Raw genomic sequence first — 15,454 nt, 5'->3', positions numbered from 1 at the left:
TTAGAGTCATTTCAGTGCCCATCCTGACGCCTGTTAGGCAGCTCCCTACCTTGGGCTCCTGCTTCCTGCCTATCCAACTGAGTGCCTGCCCAGCCGTACAGTGATTGGACATGACATGGTGACAGAAAACAGGGGAGAAGGGCAATAGAAATAAAAGAACAGAGATGGTGGAGTGAGGCAGACACACACAGGGACGGAGTAAGGTGGGCATGTTAGCCAAGGCCCTTGTGGCGAAGGGTGTGCCCATCAACACGAATGAGCGTTAGCCAAGAGCTGCATGTCACAATGATGGAAGGCCCGGATCACTCACGTCAGGGCTTCATCTGACTGGAAGATATCAATCTCCAGGCCTAATCCAAAGGGACATGGTAAAATATCCTTTAACATTGCTCGTCCACCCAGCCTTTGTGTGTTCGCTCGCTTCTGTCTCTTTTCACAGCTGTTTGTAACCTTCATTGTTGGACCTCAATCGAATACGCTCATTTTCACATCCCATTTCCTCTGTCTCCAGCGTTGACAGTCAAATTATGATGGGCAAAGTGGTAGGTCGACACATAGCATTTAGCACAGTTTGTCACTAAATGCTGCAAGAAAAAAAAAATGAGTTAAAGAAGCAGAGATCGGAACATACTGTAGAGAAAAATACACTGTTAAAAGTCGACATAAATTAAGCTAATGTGATTTTACTTAATCATCAGGCTTTTTTTTTTAAAAGAAATTATTCAAAAATATATACTTGGAAATGATTTTATATTGCTGGAAAGCTCTGCTCATAAATATCTGGTGGAGGAGTAAACCAGTTTAAGTGAAACCATCAATCTACCTGTAATATACATTTTAAATTAAGAGTAAGAGCACAATTGTCTGAAATGTCAAACTGCATACATGGTTTATAAGTTCATGAATTTAGACAAAGAATATGTAACTCACAGATGATCGCCTATGTGATGCAGAAGGGGACACCAGTTTGTATTTGTTTTACTTGAGAACCATGAAAAAAAAAATGAAAATGAGTAAAGCAAACTACTATCTAAAGCAGTCAACACCAAAGAAATGTTTATGTACTTTGCATTTGACAGAAGTAAACTACTGTTACAACTTTAATCCAGAATGAAAATGCACAATACAGGCTAGTTCCTAATTTTCTTCAGTTGAATGTTAAAAATGGGGGAAAACATCAAACCATTTTTGAGATTGTATGCTATCAAATAGAAGATTTGTTATAGTCTCGTATTAACTTGGCTCAACTTGGCTAATTACTTATTGGAAGGTATCCATATGCATTGTTTTGGGCTTTGGTTAAATCTGAAAATTGCCTGACTTAATGATGATTCGTATGTAAAATATGAGAATAAATAATGCATATGAAGATATTATTTTGAGCTTAAAATCATCTTTAATCGAGTAAAAGGCTTTAAAAGTTGCAAGACTGAATATCTAAATGAAGCATCAGCTAACGTTGAAGCAATGAAAAATGGATTCTTGGTGACACCACGTTGCAGCTTAAAAATATGCCTTTGTTAAATTACAAGCTGTCACTTCCTGCTGGAATTTAAAATGATGAGCTCGCAGTTGCCAGCCAGATGTGAGGCTGAGGTGATGATGGCTTTGTGTTGTGTGGAATATTTCGAGCCCCTCTGGCCTCTCCGTGTCCCATTCAGATGAATGGCTCCACTGTAACTCTATTTCTTTTAATTAATATGACACATCCCCTGTTCATATGCAGAGAGTAAAGGCTGGGATAGAGAGCTGAAGGTATAAAGGAATGATTAACTGTGGATCCGTCCCTCCTTGTGAGAAATGAGTCCGGCTTCTTTGCTCTCTCCCCCAGTCTCGCTCCGTCCTCCTCTTCATTTCCGTTTTTCTCTCACTCTCCCTTGTCTGTGTCCTTCTTTGGCTCACTTCATTTCTTTCAGCATCCTCCTGTCTCTTTCTCTTCTCCCTGATCTCCGTCTTCCTCTCTTTTTCCTCTCCTCACCTTTCCTTTCCCTCCCCTGACACTCTTGGACTGTCCTCAGCCCCTTGCACATCTCCTGACAGGTAGAATAATAACGCTCGTACATCACTGCCCCGAAAAGTCCAATAACCTAAATCTTCACTTGCCACACACCCCGGGACTCAATTACTTTATTGACATGTAATCTTCATAAGGGGAGAAATATTGAGCATGTAAGGTCAGCCGGTTATGAAGACATATTATCATATTATCTGCATGAGGGTTATAAGGGCTAGGACCTGACAAAGCTAATTATAATGGTACATGTTTCAGAGCTCAGAGCGTATTATCTGCTTGGCTGCTTGGTTGAGTCACAGCTGAGGTATAAAGGAGAAGGGGGATGAGATTTCAAACCTAATAGGGGTGGGATGTCATCTCAGGGCATGGGAATTAATGAAGCCAAATATTATCGACCTCACATCAAAGCGCTAATGCCCTTGATTCGTTCATTGTATTTGTCAAGATTACCTTGCCATGCCCTGACAGGTAACAACAAATCACCTTGTCAGTAGAGCGAGGAATCGGCTTCAACAACAGCAAATTAACACAATAAAACTCAGCAGTTTTACATCCAGGGCCTTGCAAAAGAATTCACACCCTTTAAACATGGATTTAAAGTATCCATGTTTTGTCAACAACAAACTTCAATGTAGAACATATTTGAGAAGAAAGTAATACAAGATTTTTAACATTTCTGTCAATTTTTAATTTTTTTATTTGTCTGGCAAAATAGCTCAACCTCAGTTAGATTGGATGTCTAAAGAGCAATATTTAAGGGTTGGCACAACTGCTCAAATAATTTTAAAACTGGGCTTTGACAGGGCCATTCTACAGGACTACATTTACTAATAAGTAGATTTCATCAACTCAGTCAGTAAAGCTGGAATTAGCTGCATCTGTGTGAAGAGGGCAAAATACAAATGCTCGCCACACTAAGAATTTCATTTACTTTAAAAACTATATATCCCATTCCTTCCATTACATATTTTTCTACTATCTTGTATAAAGTTTAAGGCAGTAAATGTGCAAAGCTTTAGGACCTATCAATACTTTTGCAAAGTATGAAGTGTAAACCACAAAAATTACAGAAGACCTCTAACAAAAGAAGCCTGTGGCTTTGCCATCACCTTCAATCCAAGGTTATCTAAATATTATTTCATTTCTTAACAATAATCTGGAATATGGTTCAAAATATATTTTTTCCTCATAGGAAGAGTAAAAATTTTAAGAATATAAAAAAAGTGATCTGACATATTCGATCCAACAACAAAAAAATGCAGTTTGCTAGCCAGGAAACCCTGCAACTTAAGGTCTTTGCAAATCTAGATTTCCCAAAGCTAACCACATCTAGAAAATATCATGCCCTCTGCCCTATTTCTGTTATCCATCTGTCCAGATCCTTAAGTCAAAGTTGTTGCTGTAGAAGTTGCCAAAAATGGTGTGGAGTCATTTGCAGATGCTGCCAAAGGTCATATGTTAACACTTGCTAATGATGTCAAGCTAGGAGACATATTTTAGCTTTCTCGTGAGGCTCTGTTGGTATTTGACACCTGATACACAAAAGATCTTCTATTTTACTTTACTAAAACAACTATTCATTAGCTGGGGGTAGGGGAGGGAGGTTGAATAAAGCCTTCCTTAAGAAATCCTTTTTTTAATTTTGTTTTTGCTTTGCAATAGCTTAAGCAAAGATAGGATATTGTTGATAGGCAAAACAAAAACAGCAAAAACTGGATTCCACTGCCTTTGAAAAATATATAATAATAATCTTGGTTAAATTCCTATGTAAAGGGAAGAAAATATTCTGTCCGCTCAGTCATCTTGCACTGGAGCTACATGCCAGGAACTATTTTCATATCAACCCATGATGGTGAAATAACTTGTCCACTTGTATTATCATGACAGGGAAACCTGCTCTGTCTGTTTAAAGAGGCTTAATAAGGAAATCAAAGTGACAGATTAAAAGGTTGTTTTGGACTTGGTAGCATTTCAGTGACCTCGCTCTTTTCATTTTTAGTTTGATGCCTCCACACAAGAAATAAAAAAAAAGGTCCATTACCTCCTGAAACCAAGGTTCTTCTTTCTAAAGATTTAATAATGCACTTAATTTAAATAACCAAATAAACAAATGAATAAGAAAAGCCTGAAAATCTGCAGGAAAAAGCTCCCATTATTTGTGTTGGTACTCAAACATATGGGGGTAATAGGCTTCTGTTTCGAAGCAGAAAATCCAAATAGGATTTCCGACAGTTTAATGCAGTGAATAAACTGAATGGTGCTTAATGTGAGAAATGTTGATACTCTGACAATAGTTTGTGTAGACATTATTGCTCAGTGTCTCCCAATTGTATATTGACGCAGAGGCCTTTGACAATAAATCACTGGATCCACCGGAGTGTATCCAGAGAGGAAAAAAAAACAGTTCAGACAACAGTCCAATGGAGCCCGCCGTAATTGACAGATGAGTTCACTTTTCACTGCTACAGCTTTGAGCATTGAGGGTTCCTGCGAATGAGTGTGTTGGAGTGTGCATTGTTTCAGGGGCCACAATTGGCTAATAAAACAAGTGATTAAATCATGGCAAAATATTTATTATGCACTTTTGGCAAAAGTTATATTCATCCCGACGGGCTAGTCAAATACATGTATACATTTTTCACTTTCAGTGTTGACTTACAGTACAGTCAAATTTAATCCAAAAAAATAAAAAATTCCAATTTATCTTATTCTGGTACTTTGGTAAAAATGCAGCCTAATGAATCCACACTTAAGGCTACGTTCACATTGCAGGCTATTTGTGCGTCGGGAACACTTTATATGAAGGGATGTGCATAAGACTGACACGACACTGGCATAAACATGACATAACACATGTAATGAACATGAAGGAGTCTTTATAGGGTCATTATTTACAAAACAATACAAAATTGTCGCTTTTAATGTGTATCAAAACTGCAAGTGTAGATATTTTACAAAAGTTGTGAAAAACATATCAGTGGATGTGATAAATAATCTATCTAGTGCAATTCTGAAACATTTACAACTTTACTGATATGTTAGTAAGGTTCTGTCCAACATTTGTTCTCATATTGCTGTATGAATTTACACTGACTACTTCTGATGTATCGCTACAAATTACTATACTGGACCGAAAGGGTTGGTAATATGGCACAGCTGCTCAGAAAAGTAACATGATAAACAAGCTAATAACTGAACTGAAATTTAATTTGTTTGAACCATTAAACAGACCAGCATTAAGACATGTGCTCATCTTGAATGATTACAGTGTGAGATCGGTTATCCTGCATTAGCGTCTACAGTCTACTGAGAATATAATTTATGAGGAACAGGCAGATTAAGATAAATGAAGTACAACCCACATGATTTAACAAATTGGTATCATATTCTTCTTAATATAAATTAGAAATAAAAACACCTGGAAAGCTCAGTACTTAGCTAACTGATCTGATCATTTCCTATTCAGAATCCCAAGGGATTTAGCATCTGCCAGCTTATTAAGCGGCTTTCCAGAAGGAGATTCATCCCAAAACTATCTGGCAGCTTAGACAAGACCTTAAGCATCATAATGGAGTCTCAGGTTACAAAAATGTTAAGTTTTGACTTTGTCGTTTCTACCAAATTGAGCCCTGGACAACATAAGTATGTCGTAAAACGTGCACAACAAATAGATGTTCCGCAATCCTGTTCATGCTGAAGCTCACAGCAAAACAGAAAAAAATGCATGTTGCTACATAAGAGACAGAGCTGAGTTTAGCAGACCTATCCTCACTGGATGATTCATGTTCTGCTGCTTCCTTGAGAATGACCAGAGCAGCTAGGATGTGGACCGGTGTCAAGAGCACCAGCTGTATGATTTTCCAAGAGGGCTGGGTGTGCTTGGCAGGAGCTCATGTCCTTGTCTAGCCGCCTTAGACATCATGCAAAGCAGCCAACAAACTTACATCTGTGTGCCTAAGGAAGTTCTAACAGTTGAGTCCAACTGGCTTTGTATCATCGTAAATAAGAAAAGTTTGACCGTAATGGTCACGGACTGTAAAGATTTAAGAGGCTAAATATTTTCCTGCTGCTGAGAAAATGACTCAAACGTCGTAATAATTTTACGCCGAAGACGGATGGAGCGGTTCTAAAGTAGATCCAAGTTAAGTGGAAGCGATGTTCGTTTATCAACAACACAAGAGTGGTTTACAAAACCTTCTGGACCAGATTTATTTGCTCCCGACAATTATTTCTGAAAACCGAAACCGATGGCGGAAATCTTCTGCTCATCACAATAAAACTCTTTAATAGCTTTATTAGAGGTACATTTAAGTGATGTGAACTTGAACAGAAGGATATTTATGAAACAGAATATCACAGAGAGAAGTGTTTGCCTTTACACAGTGGCAAAGGAACTCACAAATATTTAGGGGTGGCTAAGAAGTTGACAGCGCTATCTTTTCACTTTAAGTTTTTGCTGTATACACCTAACATCAGTTTAAGAACCCAACACTCAGGAGGCTCTTTCAGCGACATCAAAAGGCGAGGTAAAAAACAATAGTGTCACTGACATTTCCCCAAAGCCAGCACAAACAGAATTATTCACACACTGCTAGAGAAGTGCCATCCGATAACAGCGAGATAATGACACTTGGTGGAAGGCTGCTTTCTCAAAGCAGTTTAGAACTTGCTCGTCAGACGCTGGCAGTGAAGCCTGTCATGGACGCTGAGGAGGTTATCTTGGCATTTTAATCTAGCTTGACTGTGAAGGAGAAAATGCAGAAAGGTGATTTCCAGGACTAGCAATAACAAGGACAGACACGCCTAAAAAAGAAAAAAAAAAGAAAAGAAAAAAGAAAAAAACAGAGCTGTGGATGCGAATGGAGCAGTGTTCTCATTTAAAGCGACGATGAGGGATTGCAGGCCCAGTTTACCTTGTCCCCTCTAACCTCATCTATCTCCATAGACTGACTTAAATGGATATTCTTGTTGCTGTTCCAATCCACTCCAGAGACAAATAATGCCACATCATTTCAGTCAGATAAGGGAAATAGAGGCTGCATAATACAAGGGGAGTATTTACAATACCAATGTTACTGTTGTGATATGAAACTGATGAAATCAGAGAGAGTTAAATGTGGCTGTGAAAGAGTTTTATTAAAGCTTTTGTTTAGTTTTTTTTCATTGTAATTTCATGTTAGATAGAAGAAGAGAAGCTCCAGCACCATAAGAATAAAACTTTTTTTAAGGACCAGATTCTTCTACAATACATAAAAAACTGTTGGCACATCAATTCAGGGCACATACATCCATAAAGGATACTGATTAATCCTATTAGTTTGTGAGTATTGAAATGGTACAAACAACAAATAGACAGCAGGATTTTTATTTCCGGGGGCAGACAGGTTTGAACTTTCACCTTGTTTTAGAATAAACATTAAATCAATTAAGATGCACGACCTGCAAATAAGGTCAACTTAGACACCAAGAAAAAAAAAGAAAAGTATAAACTAAATTCATTAAAGGTTTAATAAAATAATTTCAACACATTCTAGATAGAGGTTGTGTCTCTTCGCTGCTAGAGCTGAAAATCTGGAAGTCAGATCTGTTCAGTATAATTCTCAACAGCAATATTGTATCTTCTGTCATCAATATCGAGTGCTCACATCACCTTTTGCTTGCTTTCTTACCAAGGTTTGTGGACAGTGGCTTTGCAAATGGCATTTAAAAGAATCTGGAGGATACGTTTACTCTTTGCTTTGTCCATATGACTCATTTTAGTAGCACAGGGGCCTGTGCTCTTGTATAACTAATGAGCAGTGTTTTACCGTGATGTTTATCAGGGGACAGATCCTGCTGGAATAATCATTATGGGTCTGAGCAAAACATCTCTCAGAGCTTGGACATGGAGTCTAAAGGGACACGTCAAAGGTGTTCTGTGTTTTCTCAAAAGTTCCAGTGAGGACATTTTCATACTCACAGAACACGTCGGGGCAGTCCAAAAGAGAACGGAAAAATTTCAGGGAAACCATGGGAGTTTTTATGGAACGATATCAAACAGAGCTAAAGTATCAGTCATGAACAATGTGGGAAATAATGACGTACAATGACCAACTAGAGTCAAGAAACAGATGTCTGTTAGGTAATGACTCAATTAATTTACACAAAAAAATGTATCTATACATATAATAACCCAGCAGAACCTCACAACATGTAAATTATCCTTTAGTAATAAACCAGGCATTTAGCTCAGTTTAATATAAAAAAACCCCCCAAAAAAACGAGAAACACACATGAAGCAAATGCTTCGGCGAAACACCACTTTTCAGAGTCGTCAAGCTCACTTTTTAGTTTCACTTATCGCATTAAGGAATAACATTGAGTCATCTGTCACACCAACAACCTTTTTCTTCATAATGACAACTAAGTTTCAACATGAGCAGTTTAGTCATCCATTAGTCATGTATCCCATCCAGATGTCTGGTGCAGAAGAGAAGGGGAGGAGGAGATAGCAGCAGGTGTAGATCTCTATGAGCCCAGCTGAGCTCTAAAAGGCAGTGCTTAACACCCACAGCTCCATCATCTGGCCTCTCCCCTGTCTCCACGAGCCTCTCGACAGCCCATTCCTCATCATTTACCCCTTTTTGGCAAAGCCCAGAGCCCTTCTAATGGGGTGCTCTGAATGCTTCCAGATGTTTGTTTATTTGTTGTGCAGCAACTGTAAAGCAGTTTGCTCTTTGCTTGGATCTGTTCCCGTCGCTCCATTTTTTTTGTTTAATTTTTTCTTTTTCATTTTCATTTTTCGGAGGGGGGATGGTACTGACGATGCAAAAGCGAGGTTCGGCTGGAGTTTTGGTGCGCATAAACATCGATGTGCAATAAAATCCAACTTTCAAAGAACTGTGAGGTACCCCGTGGGTGTCATCAGGAAGACGTTTATTTTTCCTCCCCCCCACTTTAAACACAGTTTTCCTCTTGAGATTTAAAAGAAAAACCCCTTTGTACACATTTTAAGATACATATATAAAGGCCCTAGGCTTGTATTGCAAGACATATTTCAGAGAATCTTTCTTTGTCTGTTTACTCCATTTAATTCTCCAACTACAGAAATATGCCCCGAGTAATGATTTAATATCAGTAAAAAGGTCGTGACTAGTGTCTAGCATAATAGAACAAGTGAAAGTTTTAATTGCATTTACACCTTTAGTTAGATCTGTATAATTAATATTATTGTAAAAGCAAAATATATTGTAAAGTCAGATAATAAGAACATCTTGAAATTAAAAAAAGAAACTATTCATTCCTTTTAAACAGAACATCTGTGATGTCCATGGATAAATGTATTACTAAAATACATTAATAACCACATATTCAAAGTTTCCTCTTGAATGTTTACTTATGAAGATTAGCTGTATCGGCTTTGTTTGTTTCTGAGTCTGAGCTAAAGGAGAGGCCATTTGACTGCAGCTGCTGTCTGAATAATTTAACTTCCCTTCCAATCACTAGATGTGCAGCATTAAGTTGAAGTCATTTTTAGGACCAAACAACATGGATTTTTTTTTTTACAGATTTATGGAGTTAAAGTAGTAAAAGTAGTTAAGTAAAGTAGTTAAGTAAAGTAGTTAAAGAGTTAAAGTGTCTGCAATAACAGTTTGACCCCTAGAGTACTGGAATGCTTCACAAGTGAAATGTTTTATTTTTTTTATTAGAAAAACGAGACATGTACAATCCCTACACATTTGCCATAGAGTAGTGGAAAGAATTAGAAATGCTGGTGCATGTTTATGTGTTAAAGAGTATTTTGAAATACAGTTTTAATCAAAGTCATTTATCACAGAGATGAATTACAGGGAGATTTTGCTATAGGGTGCTTTTAAATCTGTGTGTAGGAAGCCCATTGTTTAGGATGCCTACTGCTTTTTGATGGCATTTCTTCTTTCTTTCCTCCATGTAAACACTGGAGCATCATTACGCTCGGGCCACTTTTGGCTGTCTTGGGCTCATGTTTTAATTTTCTTTTTTTTTTTACTTGAACATGTTTTATTTGTGTTGTGAATATGAAAATATCCATTGTGAACAACAAGCCCAAATACAACTGGAGGAAAAAGGCACATGTAACTTATGTGGTATTCAATAAAAATAGCCAGATAAAAAAAAAAAAAGCTATCATGGAAATAGACAAGAATGCAGTGTCAGTGTCGCTGGCTATGGGTTAATTGTACTGTACATACCATTCTTTGTGTAAGCGTAGTGTACTTTAGGCAGAGACTCCATTTTCTACAGCTAGATTTAGAGTTAAGCTGGCAGTTGGACCAGCACCAAGAGTTAGAGTCAAGGTGACAGTAGTGGAAGATCCTCAGGCCCCTCTGCCAGACTGTGTACTGCATTCTATGTCACGCTTTCACCAAAGTACACTAAAGCCCCCCCCCCTATTCTCCTTCACTTTGTCTTTTTGTCTAGTTTTCTCTATATTAAGGTCTAATCTTTAACATTTAATGCTCCTTTTCTTTGTGACTTTTCTTGTTTGCCTTTTTCCAATTTATTTTTTTGCAATGAAAAAGTATACTTTTGAGTCTATAACCAAACCAATAACACCTTTCCTGTGTTACCCGTCAGCTCTTGTCTGTGTTGCCTTATTTTAACTCCTCCAGGTTGATTCCCTCACCAATCACGACAAGAGTTGTGGCCATGGTTTCTACCCCTCTCTCTCGGGCAGTGACCTGCCAGTGCCGCCCTGCTCTGAGAGCTTGTTGCTGCTGTAATTACCTCTGGCACCCAGGCTCTGGGGCTTCCACACAGGTGACATGGTGGGTGCAGACGACTGAAAGGAGGAAAGAGAGGTTCTTTCTGCGCTGTCCAGAGGAGGGATGTCAGAAATGCTGCTAATCTCCCTTCGTGGTGCAAGAATGAGGGTAGAACTATATTGCCTCCCTATTACTCTTTTAAAATGAACTTTTAAGCAACTTCTGTCACTTTCACATATTGTAAAAAACATACAAAAAAAACAACAAAAAAAAACTTTAAGTATGCTATAGTAGGCACTGATTACAAAGTACCTCACAAAGCTGAAAAAGCACCAAAGACAGCAGAATAAACATATTAAGTGTGATTAAAAAAAACAAAAACAAAGCTAAAAAACTAAATGTAAAATGTGTCCAGAGACAAAAACATTGCAGTAACCTACTTAAAATCCTGCTGCATTGTCTGCCCTCTATTGTTTACATCCAGGTTTTAGCTGAGTAAACACAGAGGAATTACTGTCTGAAAAATGTTCTGTTAACGCAACGTTTTTGGCATTACTTTGTTCCCTCTAAATGAGAACATGCTGTGACCATCTACCTCACACGGTACAAAAAACTGCAAAGTTTAGGAGAGGATAAATAAATGTAGTGGAGAAAAAAGAAACTGTTAGGGTGGGGGCTTCCAGCAGGGACATGAAACGGAGGTGAAGGACGAATATGAGGGTTGTGTTATCTAAGACTGCAGCACAGCAGCATAAAAATAACAAATGAAGACTGTCATTGTTGCTCAGATCTAAGACAGAGGGGGGAAATATTCCATGTGTCAGATCCTTTCACCTTTAAATGGGCTGTTCTTAACAGGTCTGATTTTGACAAAGTACAAGGCATCTCTGTACTCGCGTCTGGCAAGAGCTGCCACTGTCCTGGGTTTAACGACACAGATCTGTCCTTGGTACAACAAATGGGGCTGTTAGTTTACTCTGTGTAGGGCAGAGACACTCACTGCTAATAAGTCATCCAGTCAGTGGTGGTCAGCTCATTACAATAGCCACCAAAAAAGACAGAAAAAGCCAGCGTAACCTTTCGCTATTGGCAGAAATTGTTTAAAAATCTTTAAAACATTAAGGTTTTTCATGAGGGCACGACCGGGGTATAATAAAACATCTGGCTGAGATAAGATGATACGCCTTACGTTTGTAAGTGTATCTCTTAAATAAGATTTTCAGTTTACTTTTGTTTTCTCAAATATAGGTTTCATAAATCTGCAACAGTGTTTCCTTAGAAGTCAATGCAATACACTTCAGTTCATGTTTGACAAGTCCTTATATTGTGCTTTCTTGCCATGTCTAATTCTGTGGAAGTATTAAAACTGAAACAGTAATGGTGTTTTGTGTTTTCATAAAATAAATTGGTTTTGTGATTCTCAAAGGCTTGGTGTTTTATGTGTTTTAACCAAATATGATTAAATACATTAACAAATGAGTTGGCTTGCTAACGTTAGACCTGCTGGCATCTGACTGTAACCTAGTCACAGGATTCTCACAGCGATTAGATTGTTTCATAATTTTATATTTTTCTTCTCACTGAAGTGGATGTTATGGTGGTAATCCACGGTAATCTGTGGATTGCTAGTTTGAAATCCCACTCCGTCCATCTCTGTTGTGTCTATGGACAAGACAATTAACCCATCTTGTCTGGTGGTGGTGGTGCTCAGAAGGCCCTGTGGTGCTGGTGTATGAGAGACTTACATCTGTCAGACTGCCGCAGGCTACAGTCCAGTAGCTCGCCACCATCAGAGTGTGAATTGGTGAATGAGTGAATTTAGTGTGAAGTGCTTTGGGGTCTTGATAAAGTGCTATGCAAGTACAGAATATTTACCAATTATTTTAGAATCAAGAGAAAAGACAACTTCAAAAATGCCTTATTTATGTTAGGTATTGTAACTCCATATTCCCATAACCCCCCACAATTTGACTTACTGGCAGCAAATGATTTTAATTTGCTATAAAAACCAATTTAGTGCATAGAAACTGCAATATAATCTCGCAAAAGTCTTTGTATATAATATTAACTGAAATGCAAAACAAATGTTCAGATGAATACAAACTAGAAAGCTGACATATGTTTTTCAGAATGGCATGTAGAAAATCATGTCTGATTTTGTTTAATCTTACATATGAGAAATGCATTATCAACTGGGATGGATAACCAATATATTTTTTTTACTTGTATTCATTCTTACCTGAAAACATGCTTTAAGCTCAGAAGATGACCTTCATGATCGATTTACAACATTGTGCCTTTTAAATGGATATGATGAGGGCACTGTCTGATGTTGAGAAGTTGCTATATAATTACATTAACTGACTGCACTCAGTCAATATGAGGCCTAATCAATGTGCATGTCTACAGATCAAGGATGCTTCGTCTTGCGGTAGACGTCTGTGCACCAACACTCAGATTTATTCCCACTATCAACACATCACACAGACAAGGTGAGATCAATAAGAACAGATAACATAACTTCAGCACATGCTCAAGTTCAGTGGATTCCCACCCTCTTCAGCTGGTAGGGGTATGCCCCACATTTACATAATCCAAGAGCCTTGGCTCTCAATGAAGAATCTAATTTATGGTTTGCCTTGTTTAATTTGATACGAGAACAGACATCCTGACTAAAAAGTAAAAAAAAAAAAATAGGCTGATCAATTTGTCTTACCTTTGTGGTTTCCGGCATCTCTGGATCCTCGAGGCAAAGGTGTGTAGGGCAGTGGGCGATTCTCTAATCCTGCCTCGTTAGGCAGCTTGGAAAGACAAGAAAGAGAAGAGTAGCAAATACTTAGAGCAAATAAGGTGTGACAAGTATTAATGTAACCGGAGTCTGGATATCACAAGTTTGGACATGTTTGAACTATCCATCCATCCATCCATTTTCTTACACCCTTGTCCCTCAGTGGGGTCGGGAGGGTTGCTGGTGCCTATCTCCAGCTAGCGTACCGGGCGAGAGGTGGGGTCACCCTGGACAGGTCGCCAGTCTGTCGCAGGGCAACACAGAGACACACAACCATGCACACACACACTCACACCTAGGGGCAATTTGGAAAGGCCAATTAACCTGACAGTCATGTTTTTGGACTGTGGGAGGAAACCGGAGTACCCAGAGAAAACCCACGCATGCACAGGGAGAACATGCAAACTCCATGCAGAAAGACCGGGCTGGGAATTGAACCCAGAACCTTCTTGCTGCAAGGCAACAGCTCTACCAACTGTGCCACTGTGTAGCCCATGTTTGAACTACTGTAGCTGATCTAAGAAACATATGACATAGTCTTCTAAAAAACTCCTGCTCTTTCTGAAACTCTGCCTTCAGGAAGTCATCACAACAGAGCTCCTCTATTAACCCTTTAACATTATTTTTACCAGCAATTCACAGAGACGTAGTTGGTATAATGAGCTCAGCAGGTCCACCAGGGGTTTGCTAATTGCTGCTGACTAGTCTGAAAGAACTGAGTGGGGGAGTTTGCAGGGAATGGCTGCTCTGTGAGGCGGAAGGTTAGAAACTGCAGCTCCAAGAAGGAGCTGCAGTTTAATGGCTGCCATAGACGATTAAAGGATTTCTCAAACATGCATGAAAGAGTCAAAACAGCACTCCAGGTATGTTTTTGATAAGAAACATGATGTAAAACTCAAAAAAAGCTGATTTTACATAATACTGCCTCTTTAAAATGTTATATATCAGGCCTATTAGTAGACACTATGTGAACAAAGGCTTTTGATTTATAATACTTTGTAATATTACTGTAGGTTTTACTGCAGTTGTCTTTTGAACATGAAGCCTAAGAACTTCAGCACTTTGCTTATTGAATTAGGATTTACATAGAAATACAAAAGTATTTTCTCCTCTTGTTCAAATGTAAAGTCACCTTATTCAGTGGTCCACAGTTAAATGTGAAACAATCATGTATACAAACTACTGAATTCACATTTAAACACCTAAACGACTGTGATCTTTTTTAAATGATAATAATAATAATAATGGTTTCCCACAAAGCTCGTGTTGACAGTGTTTGCTTTGTTATTCTTTGCTGCACTTTCAAGGACCAAAACATCCTCCTTCTTCCCCTTAGCCTTTTAGCCCGTGGAGCAGGCAGTTTATCGTGACATAGTGATATCTGATGCCTTTGCAAAAATACTTTCCTTTCCTGCAGGAAGGAATTCACAAGGCCTTTAATCATAGCAGTAGACTTAAATGACAAATACGTATTAGAAACTGTTTGGAGCTGCATTTTTCCCCCCACCTCCTTTATTGTTGTTCCCAATCATGCCCATGCATAACCTTGAAAAATGGAACGGTCGGTGCTGTTAAATGGAACCATATTCTTCATGGCCAAAAAGAGTGCTGTAAATGGAAAACAATCACATAATGTGCTTTCAGATAGCATCTCTGATAAGCATTTAGGTTTGGCCAGCATGTGCCGCGTATTACGCTGAGAAGAAAAATGGCAACATGCCTTATTTGAGGCCTTCCTGCATATCTGCAGGAGTGTTTGAAAGAAACGATCTGGAATGGGAATATTGTTTTGACAGCAGACCCACTACTCTCAGCCTCTGGAGTGGCTAAAACCTGATAAGTTACACCAAAGCTCGCTCACTGCTTGCGAGAGGTACTTGTGTGGAATGAGTAACACAAGCAGTAAAACAACCCAAAATGACAACATAC

The 15,454-nt window shown here is 38.6% G+C and overlaps 1 protein-coding gene across 1 annotated transcript in view; it reads right to left on the bottom strand.

Annotated features, from left to right (window-relative positions):
* lrmda (leucine rich melanocyte differentiation associated) overlaps positions 1 to 15,454 on the bottom strand; it is a 229,755-nt gene that overhangs the window by 13,426 nt on the left and 200,875 nt on the right. Inside the window, exon 6 of the mRNA XM_081616124.1 lies at positions 13,454 to 13,538. Coding sequence (XP_081472250.1) covers positions 13,454 to 13,538 — 85 coding nt within the window. The remainder of the gene's footprint in view (positions 1 to 13,453; positions 13,539 to 15,454) is intronic.

The sequence above is a fragment of the Poecilia reticulata genome, chromosome 15 (genome assembly GCF_904066995.2).
Source record: "Poecilia reticulata chromosome 15, P_reticulata-male-v2, whole genome shotgun sequence".
Classification (NCBI taxonomy): domain Eukaryota; kingdom Metazoa; phylum Chordata; class Actinopteri; order Cyprinodontiformes; family Poeciliidae; genus Poecilia; species Poecilia reticulata.
This window is presented reverse-complemented; position numbering and strand designations above follow the sequence as displayed.